This window comes from Saccostrea echinata, unplaced genomic scaffold, assembly GCF_033153115.1.
Source record: "Saccostrea echinata isolate AGI-Se365-2 ecotype Australia unplaced genomic scaffold, CSIRO_AGI_Sech_v1 ptg000009l, whole genome shotgun sequence".
Lineage (NCBI taxonomy): Eukaryota > Metazoa > Mollusca > Bivalvia > Ostreida > Ostreidae > Saccostrea > Saccostrea echinata.
Genome location: NW_026889758.1, coordinates 48,801,987 through 48,824,662, shown reverse-complemented (window position 1 = coordinate 48,824,662; position 22,676 = coordinate 48,801,987). Strand labels below are relative to the sequence as shown.

The 22,676-nt window shown below is 32.6% G+C and overlaps 2 protein-coding genes across 2 annotated transcripts; one reads left to right on the top strand and one right to left on the bottom strand.

Annotated features, from left to right (window-relative positions):
- Positions 1 to 4,053: 4,053 nt before the first annotated feature.
- LOC133182977 (ribosome biogenesis protein NOP53-like) lies at positions 4,054 to 16,669 on the bottom strand. Its single transcript, XM_061317882.1, has 14 exons — positions 16,508 to 16,669; positions 11,516 to 11,586; positions 10,281 to 10,377; positions 9,890 to 10,074; positions 7,985 to 8,031; positions 7,710 to 7,799; positions 7,157 to 7,264; positions 6,274 to 6,453; positions 6,033 to 6,088; positions 5,699 to 5,818; positions 4,875 to 4,941; positions 4,384 to 4,460; positions 4,180 to 4,230; positions 4,054 to 4,072 (listed from the first exon to the last, which is right to left on the bottom strand). Exons 1-14 carry the CDS (start codon positions 16,630 to 16,632, stop codon positions 4,069 to 4,071), a joined length of 1,278 nt encoding a protein of 425 aa, XP_061173866.1. The 5' UTR covers positions 16,633 to 16,669; the 3' UTR covers positions 4,054 to 4,068.
- A 9-nt stretch (positions 16,670 to 16,678) lies between these two features.
- LOC133182978 (prostaglandin reductase 2-like) lies at positions 16,679 to 21,273 on the top strand. The gene is made up of 8 exons (XM_061317883.1): positions 16,679 to 16,718; positions 17,628 to 17,746; positions 17,944 to 18,150; positions 18,400 to 18,570; positions 19,173 to 19,382; positions 20,419 to 20,540; positions 20,642 to 20,729; positions 20,845 to 21,273. Exons 1-8 carry the CDS (start codon positions 16,679 to 16,681, stop codon positions 20,950 to 20,952), a joined length of 1,065 nt encoding a protein of 354 aa, XP_061173867.1. The 3' UTR covers positions 20,953 to 21,273.
- Positions 21,274 to 22,676: the final 1,403 nt, after the last annotated feature.

Genomic DNA, 22,676 nt, shown 5'->3' with positions numbered 1-22,676 from the left:
TATATTTTTTTCCAGTAAGAATATATTTATTTTATTACTCTTTTTCGTAACTTAATTGATCTTGTTTGAATTTTCATTTCATTAGCTGAAAAAAACTGCCATCAATGTAATTGATAATTAAGCTCTTCCAAACAATAGGATTTATTTTCACATTTAAAAGTACATTGATCCCTGATGTTGAATTTCCTAGGTCCTGTGCTTTCCCCAAGTTCTTTGCATGTGTTAAACTCTTTATAGATATATACATAAAAGTAAAATCAGCCACCTCTACTATACATATTCCACCATAATAGTTCTCTATGCTGGACTTACATATAATTATCAGTTGGTTCATCGTACATTGAAATCATTATAGAGTTATGGCTTAGTGCTTTTGAACATTAAATAGCAGAGAGTAGAAATCATTTTGTCCATTTCCTTCACAACAGGTCCAATACATGCACATGGAGTTTCAATAATATCAAACAGATGCATTAATTTTTGCATTCCTTAAATTTTAATTCTTGTATTATGTGCCTTTCACATCATCAGACAATATTTTCCATAATGTCTTAAGGTGCAATATGTAATTTCTGGGGCCCATATTACAAAAGAACTTACGACTAAGATCAAAAACTTCAGTTGATTGTAAAATTTTGCAAAATTAATTATTCTGTTTAAAATTGTAAGCGTAAAATATCTTTCTACACATCTTTGAAAAATATTAACACCGTTTTCTATTTAATGTAAATTAAAAAATTATTAGCAGAATTAATTTTTGGTCTTAGTCGTAAGTTCTTTTGTAAAACGGGCCCCTGGTGTCTATAGGCTCAAGTATAAAGCATTACGGTGAAAACTTTTGGAGTGCAATACAGAAACCCAAATCACTAAAATGGGCTGCTCATAAATTGCAATTGGTGATTTTTTTCCCCCTTGGAAATAGATAGTAAAACTTGTCACAATTTACAAGAAGTAAGGTGCATGTCAAATGCTCAACTTTATATTTATACAGGTATATTACAAGTGTATTATGATATTGTAAAATCAATAGATCTGAAAGATTTCCCTTTCATATGGTTTTGTTAACAGTAACACTTTATGTTTCATTTCCTCAGTATGGTTGATTTTTTTTTCATTTTTTGTTATTTTTGTAATTGATGAACATCTGTATGTTTTATTTATATACTTATGTTAAAGTACATAGAATAAATGATTTTAAAAAATCTGAGATCATGTGTAATATTCATTATTTTATTGGCTAGGGAAACCTTAATCAGATGTTTGTAAAACACTGCAGTACCCCAGCTTGTTCATAAATTTTGAAATGTGTTGTATTGATATATTATTAACTTATTAAATTCCTCTGTGAGCTAGATAAAAATCTTGTTCTCAATTGCGAACAAGAAGCTCACAGGCCACCACATCACCTGAGTCACATTGGTCCTGCTGTTCCCAAGAAAAAGATTTTTAAAATACCTATGAAAAATTTTGATTTTTGTGTCCCCACTCTAATGCCTGGGTGCATAATTCGAATGACTGCACTACTTGAGGATGATTACAAATTAATAATGAATACCAGAAATCATGGTCTAGTAGTTCTTTTGAAATTTTTTTTTAACCTTTTCCCTATACGTTTATTCCTTTTAACCCCCCCCTTTTTTTTAGGGGACCTGATTCAAATTTCTTGCTCTGCAATTCCTAAGGATGCTTGCATATTTATATGATTAACCAGAACCATTTGTTCTTCAGGATGAGATTTTTTAATGATTGTTTCCTATATATTCCAATGTAAAATGTATATCCCTACTGTGCTTCAACCCTACCCAAGGGGTCACGATTTGAACAAACTTGATTCTGCACTACCTGGATGTCATATATTATTATCATCAGTCATGGATAGGCTGTTCTTGAGAACAATACTTAAAATACTTTTTCAGATTTTTCTATGTATTCCCAAGTAAAACTTTCAACTATTGTGACCACCCCCACCCCTGGGGGCCATGATTTGGATAAATTTGAATCTACAATATGTCAGAAACCTTTGTTTTATTTTTTCTGGCCCAGTGGGTCTAGAGAAGATTTTTTAAAGATGCCACCAAATGTTTACTAATACTTAAATACAGTCAAACCTCATTATCTCAAACTTGAGGGGACTGAGATTAAACTTTAAGATAGATATAGGATCTTCCATGATTTGAAGTTGGACAAAAATCATATTGAACTACAAATCATGAGAGATTCTTTTTATCCCATGGTTTATATATCATTATTAGTATTTTACACAGTTTTTAGCTCTACTGGTCAGAGACCAGAAGAGCTTATGCGATAGTAAGGTGTCCGTCGTCCGTCCGTCTGTCTGTCTGTCTGTCTGTCTGTCTGTCTGTCTGTCTGTCCGTCTGTCTGTAAACAATTTTTCAAAACGCTACTCCTCCTACAGTTTTGGTCCGATTTCAATACAACTTGGCACACAAGTAGACTACACTAAGATACATAATTTAGTGCATCGGTTTTTGATTTCGATGGACGGTGTTGCCATGGTTACTAAAAATAGAAATTTCTGTGAAATTCCTTTAAAACGCTACTCCTCCTACAGTTTTGGTCCGATTTCAATATAACTTGGCACACAAGTAGACAACACTAAGATACATAATTTAGTGCATCGGTTTTTGATTTTGATGGACGGTGTTGCCATGGTTACCAAAAATAGAAATTTTTGTGAAATTCCTTTAAAACGCTACTCCTCCTACAGTTTTGATCCGATTTCAATATAACTTGGCACACAAGTAGACTACACTAAGATACATAATTTAGTGCATCGGTTTTTGATTTTGATGGACGGTGTTGCCATGGTTACTAAAAATAGAAATTTCTGTGAAATTCCTTTAAAACGCTACTTCTCCTACAGTTTTTGTCCAATTTCAATATAACTTGGCACACAGGTAGACTACACTAAGATACATAATTTAGTGCATCGGTTTTTGATTTCGATGGACGGTGTTGCCATGGTTACTAAAAATAGAAATTTCTGTGAAATCCCTTTAAAACACTACTCCTGCTACAGTTTTAGTCTGCTTTTAATATAATTAGGCATACAAGGAGACTATACTAAGATACATAATTTATTGGATTGGTTTTTGAATTCGATGAACAGTGTTGCCATGGTTACTTAAAGTAGAAATTTTTGTGAAATTCCCATTAAACGCTACTCCTCCTACAATTTTGGTCTGATTTCAATCTAATTTGGCACACAGTTAGAATACACTACGATACATAATATGTATTTCTGTTTTTTTTTATTTGGGTGAATGGTGTTATCATGGTTACTAAAAATAGAAATTTCCGTGAAATACTTTCAAAACGCTACTCCTCCTACAGTTTTCATTTGATTTCAATATAACTTGGCACAGAAGTAGACTACATTAAGATACATAATTCTATTTATTGTTGCATGTTGCAATGTTTCAAATCCAAGTGCTACTTTTCTTTTGTTATACAAACAGACCAGTAGAGCTACAGTCTCATCAGAGACTTCTGGTTATATAGGAATCCACTTCATCAATCTCACACAAAACCCATTGTGACATCACAGCAGTGGGATATGAAAAATATATCCAATGAGTGATATCCACAGGATAAAAGGGTAAACATGGGATAAATCAAGAATTCAAGATAACGAGGGTTAAAGTAGTTGGGACTGCAAAATCACTACGACAAAAATCATACGAGATACTAGTTTAAAGAAACAAACATGAGCATGGCCCTTCATGTGAACAAATCTGAATCCTTGTCACCCAAGCTTTGTGGCTAGTTGCTTGAAATTGGCCCGTGGTTTTGAAGAAGTTGAAAATGATGATGGTTTATAGGTGGACAGACAGATGCACCTGATCTAAAAATGATTCTTAGTCTGATGTTCAGTCATATCAATAATGATAAGGCATGATAAACATATAAACTTCAAGATGTTGACAACAGCCTCTGTGACTTTTATGACTTTACTTAGTTATGTACCAGTAAACAAAACAAAGACTATTCTTGATTGAATAAAAGAGTTTAATAAATCAACAAATGTAACAGCTGGGACATCTTCCATCATCTAAAAAGAGAAAAAAAATTAATGTATCTAGTGCCATAATCCATAATACTAATTTTACAGTTTTTCAGACTAAATAAAGAGAAATTATCATCCTAAAAAATACTTACACTTTGTGACTTCTTTTAATAACTGTCTTCCTTTTATACTTTCTGTATTTCCTACAAAATAATCATACATACTCAAACTACAGTTTGTTTAAAAAAAAACAACAAACTTTATATTTTCTCTAAATATCAGAAAAACAGCCACCAGAAATAATTAGCAGAGTCAAATCTCTGAGTTTCTACAAACATCAACAAATTCTTGCTTACTTGGCTTCTTGTCTAGGCTCCATTATGTTTCTCTTTTCAAGGCTCTTCATTCTATCAACAAACAAGTTTCCCTCTGGCTACAAAAATAAGCATTATAATATCCTTTAGTTGATTGTTAAATTCAAATCAAAACAAGGTACACTTACAAAATTAAACATTTCATTTACATGTACATCCATTTATATATAAATCCTACATATTTTCAAAATACACCAATTTTTCAAAGGGCCACTGATCATGGATTCAGTGAACAAAAATAATATTACATGAAAAATAGCGCTGATAAAAAGTTCATCTATAGTTAGGAGATTTAAAAATCTATAAAAATGTATAAATAGCAGACAAGATACTCTCTTGAGAACAAATACAATGTATTTAATACAGCTTAATATTTAACCTTTGTAGCTAAAACAGAACTCTAAAGAATTCTTACAGTACTTATATGACATGTAATAATGATACATGTACTAGGTACTATAAATATCTTTTACCTTGAGTCTTCGTAGAGATCCCTCTAACTCATCACTCAGTTTTATTTCTAACAATGGCTCCTCAAATCTTTATAATGTTAAGGCAGAGCAACACAGTGATCTCCCTTATCTGAATCAGCATGTATCAGCCAATTCAATCTCAATGTGTGAATCAGCATGTATCAGCCAATACAATCTCAATGTCTGTATCGGCATGTATCAGCCAATACAATCTCAATCTGTGTATCAGCCAATACAATCTCAATTTGTGTATCAGCATGTATCAGCCAATACAATCTCAATGTGTATATCAGCATGTATCAGCCAATATAATCTCAGTATAATCTCAATGTGTGTATCAGTACATATCAGCCAATACAATGTGATGAGAGGACCTCACACCCTTTGTCTATCACCAAAATATTCAATACACAATATGCATGCATACTAGGGCTTTTGAAGTCAAATATATTCAAATGAAAAAAATATGGAATAGTTAAAATTGTATATTTATGAAATAACCATAATTTTTTTTCTTGAATGTTGGGATACATATAGAGTTAATACATGTATTACATTTGAACACATGGTAATGCATATTTATATCTGGAAAAACATAGAATAAAACAACTTTGGATGATTCCATATTAATAAGGGACAATATTATGTAAGATGATTATTTTCGTAATTTTCATTGGCTGGCAGGACGTCACGTGATATTCGTCCTTTTGTGATATTGATGCGGAAGCGTGTCTGCAGAATATTATTTCACAGAATTTTTTTTAAATAAAAATCTAATTAAAATGCCATCCCCTGGAGCAAAAGAACTGTTGATAGAAGGATACTTGAGTCTGCCAAGCTTCCTGGTTTTCAGCCCTTGTGCTTGCCATTTCTGCCTCCTTACTTGTTTTCTTCTCTGCAGATCAGCCTCTCTTTCATCTATTTCTGCCTTCATGGTCTTTAATCTAAAGAACAAACCAAAGATTAAAAAATTCTCCCTCTAGGAATACATCTTTTTACATGGTTTCTTAAAAATTGAGATTTTTACAGATTCACTGTAAAAATCAAAATACATATGCTGATTTGCAAAGCAATACAATCTACCATTTTTCTCAGATCATTTACTGCTTTATAAGTTATACAGTTTTGTTCAAAGAATTTGCCAAATATAATTGCTACCTGAAAATTTCATTTGCTTTTGTTTTTTCTGATTTTTCCTGAGCTTTTAACTTCTCCTGAAAGTAAAGTATGCAAAAAAATATTAATCTATTTGAGTTTCTCTTTTTAAACATGTTTCTTCAACAGAAACCAGAAACTGATGTCTAAGTTCATTTTTGAAACATACATGCATGTATAAAAACAAGAAGTTTTCATTGGAGGAGAGATAAAATACATGAACTTTGTTGCATTCAATACAAACCAGATTTTTTTTCCTTTTCTCTTTATTCCTCTGAGTTTTCGTTTTCTTGGATTCACGACGGACGGGAGGATTAACGGAAATTCTATCTGAGTCCTCTGTGTTTATTGCGTCTCCTTCATCCTGCTCATTCTCAACTTCGTGGTTTTTCAGCCCCTCTGACATTTCTGACAGCCATGTTTTCTATGTGAGAAATCAACATGTACTACTAAAATGTACTTATTTTAGCCACAATCATATTTTAGCACCTTTAACCCTGCACTTTGTCCACTAATTCAACATTGCCATAAACCTGCAGTCAGTCTCGCTTCTCTGACGTAAGAAAAGCGAGTCCTACTTTGGATTTCCAATGATGCTAATTCAAATAGTTAATAAATGCTGATATATGATTTAAACTAATACATACAGAAACTTGGTCTCAATTGCACTAATTTTTGTTTAGCTAACCAATTGATGAAGAAGATTATGCTTATTTACGGTATGTACGTTTTCAGATTCTTCAAAGACAATTAAAAACCTTCAAAGACTTGGTTCCAGTTTCATAATACATATTATGTCTAAGACTAGAATCGTAACTGTTTTGATCCTGACTCACATATGAAACATAAAATAAGACATAAAAATGGGCATGTTTGCAAAACAAAACCCAATTTTGCAATTACAAATTTAATACTTTTTATTTCAAGAAATCAAAGAGCATGTCAGTAAGTTTCAATAATATTGTTATATCAAGTCAAACTTTCAGTAGGTGCATTAATTTTAAGAATATTTTGTAAAAACATGCTACAGAGTCCTGAACAAAAGTAGAAATCCCATCATAGAAAGGGCTGCTGATTAAAGTGAGTATGCGTCAAAGTTCATCAGAGATCCAGATTATCAGACATACCTCCAAAGTTTTTGTGTCCACGTTCTGAATCTCCCTTACAAATTTCTGTAACTTTAGCTCCTTCTCTAGCTTCTTTTCTTCTATCTCATGAGCTTTTAATAACAGTTCCTGAAAACAAAACATAATTTCTTAAGGACTGTATACAGCTAAAATGATAAAAAGCTGCAAAATACACAGCTTATTGAAAGAAAAAAAATGAGCCAATTTTTTTCTGCTAATTTTCTAAAATGAAATCTCACCGTATGTATGTGTTTCAAATGCACATGAAGACATTGTATGAATGTAGCACTAACTGTACTTGCACCTTTAACACAACTTATTACTTATTTTAACTTTAAACTAGGTTGAATACTTGCAATTTCATGTTATTTCCTTGGAATTAACCAACAGTCCTTGCAATTTGGCTTATAAGAGGCCCTGGGATGGGGGGCTAAAAATTCTCATAACCTGGATTGTCAGAGGCCCCAAAATGGGGGGGGGGGAGGGGGGGAGGGGGACATAAAATCAGCTGATTTTCGTCATAGTCTTGATTTTAAGAGGCCCCAGAAATTACCTGATAATCCTCATAATCTGGATTATAGGAGGCACCTGAAGGGGGAACTTGGACTGCTGGTAAATCTGAGGTGGCTTTTCTTTTAGGTCTCTGTGATGAATAAATAGCATGTGAACAAACTTTACAACTGATTACATGTACAATCTTAATTGTTAACAATAAAATATTTCCCAAAGATACATGTACTCGTATTTTCATTATGTTAGTTCATTGATCTATGATATTGTGTCTGTATTTCTGCATTATATTGGCAAAGAATTATACAAAATACTAACTTTTACTGGTGGTTTAGCAAAAGGATCTTCTTTTTTCTCTGGTTCATCTGCATAATGACCAAAAAAAAAAAATTCTAAGCACAAGCACATGTACTGTTTACATAGAAATCAATAATCAAATGCTCTCCTTTCACAGAAAACATTTAAGGTCTTTCCACCCTCACAATTTTAATGGTTTAAAGTACAAAAACTGCATCTATTTTCATTTAATATAGTTTAAATTTACCAATTATAGCAAAAAATGTATAGGTTTGCCATATCATTTAAAATGGGAGACATAATTAAACAGAAGTATATGTCAAAATAAAAAAAAATGTACCTGTTTTGTAAACAGTATTATAAAAAATTATGTAAAAACTGGTTCAAATGCATAATTCTGATGCTGAAAGTTCCGAAATACTTACTACTTATAAGATACTTTTGAATCGTGAATATCAGGGAAATTATTTTACATTAGAAGTACAATAAAGAAAATGCCTGAATGAAGATACCTGAGAAAGAGTTATTGCCCTTGTCAACATTTTTTAAAGATTGAATAATTGATTAAATATTGAAAATATGTATTTTTTAAATTCTTTTACTTAACAATATTTATCATTACACCTGTTAAAAAGCATTCTTCCAAAAGATATTGTTCTATTGGGTATGCCTTTAAATTAATGATACTTTTTTGCAGAAACCTATGACATCATAAGAGGATGGAAATACCTTAACTTTTTTTTTTTTTTTTTTTTTTGAGAATTCCAAATTATCAAATTATTAAGACACTGAGAAGGAAAAGAAAAGTCATATACTTCAACACATAAATCAATACAGTAAAACTTGTTTAGTACAAATACGGATATAGCGAAATCCATGGATATAGCAGAGTTTTTTTGGGATCCCCAGCAAAATTCTTTATAATTCTTTGTAAAACACCAACTCTGATATAATGAATTTACAGATATAGCAAATAATTTTTGTCCTGTAAAGGTTAAAAATAATGATGTTCACATCTTTTATAGCGAACTACTAAAGAACTAAAAATTTTAAATATTGAATTGACTTTATTTTATTGTTAAGTATTTATAAATGAAATTCAAACCATCAAAAAACTTAAGTTACCGGTATACAAGATATGTTTTGTACTTAATGCTTCCCTAACATATATGGTAGTCATATTTGAAGGAAAACATATATGTTGTGAATTCACTATATATATTTTAACAAATTCATTCTACAAATATTATAAATTACAGATAAAGGGAAGTAAATTCACAGGTCCCCGGGACTTTGCTATAACCAAGATTTACTGTATATGCACATGTATATCTGAGCAATCATTCAAGGATCAAAACTATTATTTTTCATTAAAAATGTATCAAAAATTCAACTCTGATTTATTTCACTGACAATGAATGGAAATAAATGATTTTAGAAAGACCTTCACTCATCTCCCCACGGATCCTGACAAGCCACCACTCACTCCCCACAAAATAAGAAGCCACCACTCACTCCCCACAGATAATAAGAAGCCACCACTTACCTCCCCACAAATCATAAGAAGCCACTACTCACCTCCCCACAGATAATAAGAAGCCACCACTACCTCCCCACAAATCATAAGAAGCCACTACTCACCTCCCCACAGATAATAAGAGGCCACCACTCACCTCCCCACAGATAATAAGAAGCCACCACTACCTCCCCACAAATCATAAGAAGCCACTACTCACCTCCCCACAGATAATAAGAGGCCACCACTCACCTCCCCACAGATAATAAGAAGCCACCACTACCTCCCCACAAATCATAAGAAGCCACTAATCACCTCCCCACAGATCATAAGAGGCCACCACTCACCTCCTCTCAGATAACAAGAAGCCACCACTACCTCCCCACAAATCATAAGAAGCTACCACTCACCTCCCCACAGATCATAAGAAGCCACCTGTATGGAGCCCTTAGTTCTGTCCTTCTTCTGTTTCCTCTCTTTGACTAGTTTTCTCTGTTCCTCTGCTCTGATCTCTTTCTGGGTTTTTACACCACTGTTTAACTTCTCTTTCACATGTGGAGGTCTTTTATCTCTGATATTCCTAACAGGTTGTGGTCTGTGAGGTTGTCAGATGAAAAATGAAGAATGACAGTTGAAAAATTTAAAATACCAGGTAATTTTTTCATGGAAAACTGTACTCTAAAAAAAATTGTCATTTTCTAGTACTATGTGAAAAAATTAATTTTCTTGTATGCATGACTTTCACATTTGTTATCACCATGATATATTGTGTCAACTTGAAACTTGAAATAGCTGACTTACTTGCGTGCTAACTTAATTTTGGGATCTGGTAGAAGATGGGAATAACATTTTAACTCCTTGGGTTCCTTTCTCCTTTTCTTCTTCGGAACTGGTTCCTCTGAAAGACAGAAAAATGTAAATTCAATTCATTTTACAACCATTCAAGGTATAAAATTACAAAGACCTCCTTTTTATTCAGAGATGTTTACAAATTAAAATAAATCTGTTACTGCATTTAGAAGAATTTCTTTGTTTTGGAATACAGCTGAATTTCGGTATCTCGAACACTGACATCTCAAATACCATGGATATGTCTAGGTGATTTAGACGTCCCAACCACTTATTTTTTAAATATTTTACCCTGGATATCTAAAATCCTCGGATATCTCATAGTATTTTTTTCAGTCCCATTGAGTTCAAGAAAATAAGGTTTGACTGTATTTTAAAATACCAAGTGACAAAACAGAGCATGCACTGATTTAATTCAGTCTGGAGCTTAAAATCTTTCACATTGTGGTGTTGCCAACTTGATTCAATTATAACAATAAGTTTTTCATCTTATTTGTGCTGTTTTAAAAGATATTTAAAGTTTTAAAAGGTTTTCCTTTCCCTTAATCAAGGTATGTCATCCTCAGATCAAATCTAGTCACACAATGAAGAAGCTGCATTGAGATTACATGTACTTAACCTTTACATGCCTACCCTTTTCTTCAAAGTTATATTTGTACAGAAATTAGTTTATACTAGGGCTGCACAATAAAATCGATATTCAGGTATATTGCAATTTGTTAACCAAAAATACTGTATTGCTATACGTTTTTCCAGTATTGATATACCGACAAAATGATTGGGCTTTAGATTTATGAAGTAAAATATGAAATTTAAGATATCAGAAATGTTTTCAATCGTGCCAAACAGTATCAAACGGTAAAGGTTTCTGTTGATGGTTGCATTTCATTGCCAAACTGTAGTCTAATCAACTATAACTTTTTTGTTACAACATATTTATAAAAGTTTTATACACTCTGCTTATAAATGGAGGTTAATAAAATAAGAAAAGAGCAATTTAACTGTTATTAAAAATATTGCAATACAGTTTCAAATATCGCAATACGAAATTTTAAACCGATACCCAGCCCTAGTTCATACAGAACAAGAAGTTGAAATCTGCTACAAATTTCAGCACAAAGTTCTGACTATAAAAATTTTGTACATAAAATCACCCTTCCCTATAGAGAAAAAGAAATGTACTTTACCCTCATCAATTAATGGAGCTTTCTTTTCCAGTGTAAACAGCTCTGCATCAGACTTTTCAGCTACCAGCCCACTATGCAGGGAAATAACAACATTTATAGCCATGTTGACACGTACGATAGAATAATATTTTTATGAATTATTTTTAAGGAATGAATAATTAAAAATTATCATTCTTGACATTATTTATAGTACTTCACACTTGCATGAAATTAACAAAAATCTACTTTTTCTTCATAAATGATAATAAACATTTTAACACTATATTCATTAGCCGATTCTCTTGTTACAGTAATATATATAAGAGATACAACGACTCTGCCATTAAAATGTTTGCTAAAGTATGTGCCAGACTCAATGAGGCTAAACAAATTTCTTTCAAACTCTGATCTTTATTGATTTAAATTTCTATTTAAAATTTGGATTTGTAAAATTTTAAAACTCTACATTCATATTTAAAAGCAAAATGACCATAGCTACCTGATGCCATTTGAAACTCCTCCTTTGTTTTTGTAAAATATAAAGAAACTTACTAAACTCAGAGACATAAATAAGATATTTGCAACATTTCGCTAACTTTCGATCATTGACCTCTTAAGTTTGTCTGGTTTGCTTTTAGTAATAAATGTACCTTACAAAACATACACTCATATATTATTAAATATTAATCCAACTTTAGATCGAAATACACAACTTATAAAGGGAATAACATTGGGACCATCATATATTTTAGTTGATAAACATGTTAATGGCAGAGTTGCAAAGTAATCTCTATTACTTATGTCTCTGCAAAAATATAACATTTTAATTCAGAATTTATTACTATGATTAAAAAAGTTTTATTTTCCCATCTTTGATAATCGTAAAGATAATTCATTATATGATGTAATTGTTTTGTTTTGCTCTGATTTTGTTATTTATTACTATGATTTCGAAGATTGTGCACCTTAATGCTCCAATGTGGGCCCAAATTGGTTAAATAAATATTTGGAACGACTTTACTGGTCCCCAGAAAAATGCGCTAAAATATAGTGTTGCCGTAGGCGACTTCAATATACTGTATACAGGGTTATTTTCGCCCCGTGTTATTTTCGCCCTTTCACACTTGCAAACAGGTTTGCCCCGTTTTAAATTCACCCAGTCATAGTTTTGTTTAAGAAATAATACAGTATTCCTTTAAATCGCCCCTTTTTAAATTCGCCCAAATGAGGGTAGGGCGAAAGGGGCAAAAATAAAACAAGGGCGAAAATTTCCCTGTATACAGTATATGAGATCGCGTGAGTGATAAAAAAAAAATTAAAAATATGAGGTTTTAAGCCTTTTTGACCCCAAAATCGAATTCTACGGTTAAAGGTTTAGTTTAAAACTTTGTTTTTAAACGAAGTTTTTAATTCTCTAAAAAAAAGTAATAACTATTGTTTATTCAGTGAAAAGGAGACAAAAAATAATTGTGAATGAAGCGCGTGTGGTGCATGCTTAGTGCCGTTTCTTTTGTACTTAGCCATTTTTTTCATGTGAACAAACCAATTAGATGTCGTTGAAGCTGAATTAAGATCTTGCAAAAAATACAGATGCAACTGAATTTCTTAATTAATCTAAAAGAACAAGGCACTAACCCTAATCTCTCGGATGGTATGCGAGGACTAAACCAAATCTCCCAGGCGGATGCTAGACCATGCTAGACTAACCCATGTGCGAGGACTAACCCTAATCTCTTGGATGGATGCGAGACTAACCCTAATCAGTCGAAAACTTATGCAAGGACTAACCCTAATCTTTCAGGTGGGTGCAAGACTAACTCTAACCAGTCGAAAAATGTGCAGAACCAACCCTAATCAGTTGAGTGACGTAAGTCTTATGTCATAGTGCAATGAGCGCGCGGATCTTGCGGATCTGGGGACCGGTAAAGTAAAGTCTACCCAAATATTCTATTCTATTCTAATCAGGTCCAGCACAATCTCTTGATTTAGATATATAGCTTGAAATACCTATATAGCTTTATGAAGCTATTAAAAATAGCTTGATAAAGCTATTTATATGCAGTTTTTCAGAAAAATGTTTTTTGTAAGAAATAGACAAAAAGTCGCAAGTATTTGACTTTTCATATATGTACTATGGGTTATCAAAACAACAACCGAAATCAAAGATAGTTCTAACATTGCAGCATTTGAATACTTTTAAGCAAAAGATGTATTCCCATTGTTTGAGTAACTGTACACTACCTTGTGTGCGTTGAGGCGTGGATAAGTATGATTGCTTCTCATTGTACTGAATTATTACCAATCAATTATCTTGTTGACCATAATTGGCCTCCTTTATAATTTCATCACAGAAGTAACTGTAACAATTGCTTTATATAGCCCCAAAACTTTTAGAACTTTGAGTACAAAGTCTCTTTATGAGACGCAATTTGATGAGTGATTTCTACATGCATTATTTTCAGAAGAGTTCAAGGTTGAATATTATCACTGCAGTAAGATGCGACTTTTTGTGCATGCTGAGAAAATAACACATCTAAGAAAAAAGTGTGATAAAATAGCTAAATCAAGCTATTCCGAATAGCTTAATAAAGCTATATAGCAAAATCAAGCTATATAGCTAAATCAAGAGATTGTGCTGGACCTGCTAATAGTGTCTTAATTAAACAGTTCAAGAATTAAAAATACTAAACAATAGGGCCCGCAAGATATCAAACAGTTGCAAATCTTTATTATTTATATGGTCATATACTACTATTCCTATCATGCTGGAGTACGTCATATACATTAATTTTTTCATGAAAGGTATTTCGCGGAGTAAATTCTGGTTAACGTGATGTGACAAGGGTAATACTAAAATACGCCTGCCGACGCCTGCCAGGGGAAAATACGCCTGCCGAGAAAATCTATACGCCTGCCGTGTTATTTATCGAATTAATTTGTATTTTGTTAAATATATTACTTTTACAGACCATGTAGTTGATGTTTTACCAAACAAAAATAATTTAAAAAGCACAGTTTGAAGTTTTAATTCGTTTTAAAGTTTGCATACTCCGTAGAGCACGCCTGCCGAGAAAATCTAAACGCCCGCGGTGTTGTCTCTATAATTTCTTATTATACAATATTTGATATATTACTTTTATAAAGTATTAAGTTAACATTTGACCAAACATTAATTTCAAAAAATAATTTTATTTATTTTGATTCAATAAGCGTTTGATACGAAAGTTTGCAATATTAAAGGAGATAACTCTTGCTTGACAACAGGAACTGCTGTGTATAGATTATGTGCCTCGTGTTTTTCTTTCTTTTTTTCCTCTTTTTAATAAAAAAACTTAAGGTATTTGATTTTATATTCGTTTACAGAATTACGAAGGCTTTAGAGCACATGTACACATGTCAGTAAAAACTATTTTACGGGTAGTCGTTTTGAATCAGAATCTGAAATATTCAATGTTGTCCTTTTTTAACATCAATGTATAATTATTATTTCAGGTTATATGCAACAAAGTTATATTTAAATAAATACAAAATGTTACAGGTAAGAGAAATGTAATAATTTAGGCTATCCCTATACAATCATCTATATGTCTAGCACAGAAGGAAATAGACGAAATGAATAAGAAAATCAACATGCATGTACATGTATTTGAAATATCTTTAACGATAAAACGCCTCTGTAAATAATTAATTGTGGTTTTTTTCTTCTTCAGATTAGTTTTGTAGAGAATGTTGTATTGGTTACACAATCTGTATCGTGAATCAATTTACATTATATCTTCATAAATGGTTTCCGAAACTTTCCTTGTTTATGATTCGTTTCTTTTGGGGGGGGGGGGCAGAAACGAGAACCAGAAACGTGAAAAGAAATTCAACATGTATTTACAATGTCACATCACGATCTCATAACTAGATGTTCAGACTAATTTGAATCAACCAAACTTTAACAGAAAACCATATTGTAGGACTGTGATGTGAAAACTTTAAGTCTAATTAATGCATATTCTATAAAAATCGAAGATATTCATTGTGTGTGTGTGATACAATATAGTTTACTATTTTTTTCACATATACTTGTATGAATAAAATAATTCTGATCTCGCAAGATTTGTGTATTTTATTATTAGAGCACTGAGCATGCTGAATTACTGATAATATACGTTCAGGCTACTGAAATAAAATATTTCAGTTCTTCCCATCTTATGGCCAATTAAAGGTTATCTCTTTTAAATTTGATATTACTATATACTTTGATGTAGATTAATAAATGAATCAAACATATATCTTATTTTTCCATTTTCATAATTTATCAAATGTTAACTTTATGCGTAATGATATAATCTATAAAAATAAACACCGTGAACATTGCAGGCATATAGTTTTTCTCGGCAGGTGTGCTCTTGGACATATACGTAAATTTCAAAATTATATAAAATCATATATTTAAATTTTAAAAAATCATTTGTTACATACATCAACTACATCGTATATAAAAGTAATTCTTAGTCTTCTAAGACGAACGGAAAATATTATTTATATATAAGTATTGTGAAGTAAGAGTTATCTCCTTTAATATGACTGCAAACTCTTGTGTAGATTTTATTAAATCAAATATTTCTTTCTTTGTTTTGTTTTCAGTTAAATGTCAACCTAATACTTTATTAAAGTAATACATTATATAAAATAATACGTAATTAGTGAAACAACACCGCGGGCGTGTAGATTTTCTCGGCAGGCGTGCTGTACGGTGTATGCATACTAGAATACGAATAAAAACTCCAAATTATTCTTTTAAAATTATTTTTGTTTGGTAAAACATCAAATAAATGGTCTATTAAAGTAATATATCTAATAAAATATAAATTTCGTCAATAAATAACACGGCAGGCGTATAGATTTTTTTCGGCAGGCGTATTTTCCCCTGGCAGGCGTCGGCAGGCGTATTTTAGTATGACCGTGTGACAAGATGTTATGAAACGATCAATAATTATGATAAAGAAAATTAAAAAGTCATACCCAGTCCTTTCTTGAAGTCGTTCATCCTCTAAAAATTCTTCTACATCGGTTATGTCTACCTTTCTCCAGGCCCTTTTCTTGTTCTTAGCAATTCGCGATTTCTTTCGAGGCACGTTGGCTTCCATCTTTAGTATTTTTACCTCTCTTAACAGGAGAGTTCTAATGAACAAAATGTCAACAAATGCACATGTGATTTTAGTTAAAAGACCCGGTAAGTGTACTTTCAATTCATACACGTTGGAAATTTTGGCTTGATACAAAAAGCTCAACAAAAATATATAAATTATAATTTGTTGAGTTTTCTTCTTTCTGAAAAAACACCATGAACATCTTAATTTTAACTGAAGACTTCAGTGAAGTTGGACTTTGCATTATAAGCTGTTTTGGGAGAAATCTAGAGATCTATGCACATGCAAATTTTATTTTTTCTGTTTTTTTAAAACGATTTAATCAATTAAAAAAATATGCATTGGAAATAGTAAGATTTATCTGGTTTTCCTTGTCCACAGTAAGCTGTACGTAATATGAAAGGAGGAATGCATAAAGAAAAATAATATATGGCTGGACCAGGAATCGAACCTGGGACCCGTGTGGTACTAGTCAGTTGCTCTACCACTGAACTACCCAGGACAATATCCACAGTCTGTATAGCCCAAACTTCGATCTACATTCCTCCCTTTTTAAACAGTCTTCGACCTCAAAGTTCATGGGCGCCCTGTCAGGACTCACATAACCTGAACAAAACCCGGCCCCCACACTGGCCACCAAATGTAGTAGGAAAGGAGGAATGCATGAAGAAAATATATGGCTTGACCTGGAATTGAACCCAGGACCGCTGTATAACTAGTCAGGTGCTCTACTACTGAGCTATGTACCCAGGCCGATCGATATCCACGGTCCATATAGCCCGAACTTCGACAAAGCTAGATCCCAAAATTTTTTGACTTTGCTCAAAGAATTTATAATAAATTATATAGTCCTGGTTGCAACTCAAGGATATTGATGCATTTTTAATAATTCATTTTCAAAATAAAGTCTTTAAGTTTAAGTACTTCAGAAACTATTTAAGTACTTGATAATTGTTTCACCCTTTTTATTTACCCTACATTTTATTTTACAGGTGTGAATGGTGTCCCTACAGAGGACAATTTTGGGTTTGAAGAATGTCCTTATCCCCCAGACCCGGATCCTGGAGAAATCCTTATTAAAACCCTTTACTTATCAGTAGACCCTGCCCTGGTAAGTTTCACATGCAGAATACCATGGAATTGTCTGAATGAGTTGTTGTGTAATATTGCAAATATATTTGTAGTTTTTGTTGAATGACACTGTTTTTCTTGGATTAGTAGTGGACAAAATTACATGTTGTAGTTCTCCATTTGTATATCAATGAATGACTTAATTTGTAAGGATATGAAGTATGATTTTTTTTTCAGAGGTGCAGAATGAATGAGGACACAGGAGTACATTATTTGTCCCCTTGGGAGATTGGTAAAGAATTAGGTGGATTTGGGGGAGTAGGACAAGTCATTAAGAGTGCTGACCCTGAGTTTACCCAAGGGGATATTGTGGAGAGTCAGTATGGATGGCCTTGGGTTGGTTACTTCAAAAGAAGACAGAATGAGCAAAATCCACTCAGGAAGGTTTGTATTGAGAGGAACTTATGGTACATGCCATTCCTACTTTGTAATATGCAAAAAAAATATTGTAGTAGCTAAGGACTGAAAAGGAATACATTGGTGTAAAGTATATTAAGATGTAATAATTGAAATCATGTCATTTTTAGAATTTTCCAATTATTTTAGATCTAACTACATGTATGTATATCTTCAAACTGCAAGCCAAATATTTAGAAGAAATATATTGGCCTATTACTTTCCACAATATTTCAGGTAGATAAATCTTTACTGGGAGGAAACCTAACCCTACCACTCACAGTTTTGGGTATGATTGGTTTGACTTCATACCTTGGAGTAAAAGAAAAAGGTGGGATAAAACCAGATTGTAACCAGACTATGGTAGTAAGCGGTGCTGCTGGGGCGTGTGGTTCTATAGCTGGGCAGGTAAATTCTCAGACACTGTATGTGTACATAAATTGGCGTATTCAAATTTTAGCACAGTCACTGGGTAAAGAGTTGTTGACATAATCATGAATTAGCGCTACACAAGTCTGGGCCATGTATTGTATATATGAATGATTTCTTAGTGGTATTTATAAATTAGTTTATAAATCGTTGTCTGCGCCAAAGCCACTAAAATATGAAGCCCGCTTTTTAAAGTACACATACGGTACTTTTTAATTAACTTCAAAGTGCACCAAATAAAAAAAAGACTTATGACTGTACACTTTATAATGATATAGGGTTTACATCAGGCCCCAGGATCATGAAACAAACTTAGACTTAAGTCAAAATTTCGATCACCTGTAAAATGTTTACTAATTATTGAATTTATCTCTAAATTTGCAGACAACACCACTTTTGTAGAGCAATATTGAAAAATATTTTAATTTTGTTCTGATTGACTTTTACAAAAACTAAAAAGAACATAAAGATTTTGACTTAAGCTTAAGATGTTTCATGATCCCGGGGCCATTACTTCCAAGATTAAAAAGTAATCTTTCTCTGAATGTTCTTTTAAAATATGCATCATTTTCTTTTCATAGCTAGGGAGACTGGAGGGGTGCACAAGAGTGGTGGGAATATGTGGCTCAGACACAAAATGTAAGTTCCTGACAGAAGAACTAGGATTTGATGCTGCCATTAACTATAAGACAGAGAATGTCAAAGAGAGGCTGTCGGCACTCTGTCCAGATGGAGTCGATGTTTACTTTGATAATGTGGGTGGAGAAATCAGTAACACAGTGATAAACCAGGTAAATGAATAAAATTATTATCAACCAGAATAACACTGTGATCAACCAGGTAAATGAATAACACTGTGGTCAACCAGGTAAATAAATAACACTGTGGTCAACCAGGTAAATAAATAACAATGTGATCAACCAGGTAAATGAATAAAATTATGATCAACCAGAATAACACTGTGATCAACCAGGTAAATGAATAACACTGTGATCAACAAGATAAATGAATAGCACTGTGATCAACCAGGTAAATGACCAGCCAGGTAAATTAATGAATGTACCGGTAGTTGACTTTCCATATGAAATTCTCCCCTCACCTCAAATTTTATGTCAGACTTTGTAGCTAAGCATTAACAAAATCAAACAAAAGAAGTGACAGAAGGGAGGTATGTAGTAAATTTTGCAAGGTCAATCCACAGGTCTAGGAATTGAATCAGACATACCGGTATTTCCGTCCAACCATCTTCACAGTTTGAAGGTTTTATGATATTGTTCCTCTTCACAAATCTTCGACAAAAGTGGCTATTTGAAAGTTAGGCTTGTGGTTACATATGACGTAATGGTTAATTATAAACCAACCAATAAGAGTATCTCATTCAAATTCGTTGTTTTCAAGTGCTTAAAGCCATAGCACATCTTTTGTGATTGTAAGGAGAGGGATCTACCAAAAATAAATCTCTGATATTTTATTTGAGATAACTAGTCACAAATCCTACAATACTGGAACTTTCCATTTTAAAGACAAGTCATATTTGTTAACAAAACTCGCCTGCTATAATGGCTGTTTTTTGATTGATTCCCCATCCTTGACAGGAACAAATCAAATAGTAGCATTCCAGCTCAACTTTTAAATAGCAACTTTTGTCAAGGGTTTGTGTAGAGGAATGAATATCTCAAAACCTTGACATTGTAAAGATGCCTTCCTACTAAGCTATCATTTTTCCCCCTCCTTGCTCCATTTTGGCCCTCTTCATAATTATTAATTCCTTCTGTATCTGATGAAAGTTTTAATAATGGATTCACATACGTTTTTTATTATTTTCAGATGAACAAGGATTCTAATGTTATATTGTGTGGACAGATAGCAGTATATAACAAAGATGTACCTTATCCCCCTCCCATACCAGAAAGCATTGAATCCAGACTAAAGGAGCAAAACATTAGCAGGTTTTCTTATCTTTACTTACTTTATCTGTAACATTTCAGTCAGAAAAGATAGATTTAATATTTTTTTCATAATCTTAATAATTTCTTTATGGCTGTTGTAGAACTAGATTCTTGGTGTTGAATTATGTGGAGAAATTTGAAGAATCCATGAAGGAACTTGCTGAATTAGTTTTATCTGGCAAACTAAAGGTATTAGTCAAGATCATTTGACTTTTTAAATCCCTAATTGATTTGCCATGTCCTCAAACTGAGATCTTGTCACTGACCGTTTTACATTCTGCATCTACAGTATACGTTTCTTTAGGTAAGGGAGACAACCATGGAAGGCTTAGAAAATACAGGAAAAGCCTTTGTGTCTATGATGAATGGAGGAAACATTGGTAAACAACTAGTCCATGTAGCTGATCCATAAAACCCTAACAGTTAATGAAATGACAATCATAATTGATAAAGAAGTGACAGATGGACCTTGATCAGCATAAGTTAATATGCATTGCTATATAAATTAATACATGTATTATACCCCTACTTCCAAACCAGTTCCCATGAAGTGTGATTTGTAAATGTACATACATGTACATGTAATGTATGTCAGAAGAATCAAATGAAATGATCTTAGCTGAAAATTACTAATTTTTAATGGGTTTTTTTTTCATTTACAGTATATTTAATCAGAAATTAGGAATCAATAGTAAGAATTATCCTGTTTATACTATAAAATTTTTTTTTGAAGTTGGACAAGTTTGTTGAAATAAAATTAAAAATGAATATTTCTTATATTGCCATTGCAGTTTTCACTGTTTTGTTTGAAACACAAAAGGTCAATATTCAATAATATTTTTCATGAAGCAATGTTGTTGCTACCTCCTTAATGAAAATAAAATAGATAATGCTGTAACAGTTGATATTTGGTATTTCAAACACTGTTTTCTCAAATACCATGGATATGTCAAAGTGATTTGGAAATCCCAACCACATATTCCTTTAGTATTTTACCCTTGATATCTCTAATCCTGAGATATCTCGAAGTTTTTCCTTGGTCCCATGGATTTCGAGATAACAAGGGTTGACTGTACATGTATCCTGATATTTCATTCATTCACATCTGGTCCAGGGTAATTTTTATACTTTTTTTAATTATGCAGATGGATGGATACCGACAAAGTAAATTACAGAGTGCTCATTAAAGCTGATTATATTAAAATGAGAGGCCCATAGGCCACAGTGCTCACCTGTTTAAACTTGACCCAGTTGCTATTTGGAAGAAATATTTCCTGTTTATTCCCATGCAAAACTTTGATCCAGTATTGCGGCTACACCAAACTTGATTTTTCAGTTAATGTGGAAGGTATATCTTAAAACATAGTTTTTTTTATTTGAAAGAGTCCTTCTATATACTATCGTTGTGTAAAACTGACCTCCAATATGACACGATTCTAATCCTTGGGGCAAACTATTAAATTTACTCTACATGGGGATGCTGGCATGTCAATGTGACTAACAAAGGCCCTGCAGTTTTTCTTAAGAATTCTTACTGTATGTATTCTTATGTCAAGCTTTGGTCTCCTGTTGAGACCCCACTCTAGCCCAGGGAGTCAATATCTTGAATTTTAACTATGTTATATTTCCTGTTTTGTTTACTAATATGACTAATTGTGCCCATGTTGTTCAGGAAAAATCTTTTTAAAGACATTTTTTTTTCTGTGAAAAACTTGACCCCCTTTTGCAACCTTATCCTACTCAAAGGGGCTATGATTTGATCAGCCTGAATCATAACTTATTCAGAAAGCTTTCACAAGTCTAGTCTCTTCTGGCTCAGTGGTTCTTGAAAAAATTAATTTTGAATGATCACACCCTTCTTTCACTAGTTCTAATTATCTCCCCTTGAGAAGGAACACACCCTTCATTTGAAGAAATTTGAATCCCTTTTACCAAAGGTTGCATGGTGGAAAATGACCCAATGGTTCTCGAGATGAAACTGAAAATTTTAAAAGTTAACAATAACAAACACAGACAAAGTTCAGTTGAGCTTTCAGATCTGGTGAGCTAAAAAGAGCTGTGAAAGAGTCAGTCATGTTTTAAGAGCACTACGTTTCCACTTAAAAAACCTTTTGTGAGCAATATAATATAACTGTC

Bases quoted from the DNA above. Each gene is read 5' to 3' on its own strand.
- LOC133182978 (XM_061317883.1), top strand. From the start codon at position 16,679: ATGTCAACAAATGCACATGTGATTTTAGTTAAAAGACCCG. The intron at 18,151-18,399 runs GTTTGTATTGAG...ACAATATTTCAG, and splicing joins AGCAAAATCCACTCAGGAAG to GTAGATAAATCTTTACTGGG. The intron at 20,730-20,844 runs GTATTAGTCAAG...ACGTTTCTTTAG, and splicing joins TTTTATCTGGCAAACTAAAG to GTAAGGGAGACAACCATGGA.
- LOC133182977 (XM_061317882.1), bottom strand. From the start codon at position 16,632: ATGGAAGCCAACGTGCCTCGAAAGAAATCGCGAATTGCTAAGAACAAG. The intron at 10,075-10,280 runs GTAAGTCAGCTA...ACAACCTCACAG, and splicing joins AAAATTAAGTTAGCACGCAA to ACCACAACCTGTTAGGAATA. The intron at 6,089-6,273 runs GTTTGTATTGAA...CTTTACTTTCAG, and splicing joins AGAAAAGGAAAAAAAATCTG to GAGAAGTTAAAAGCTCAGGA.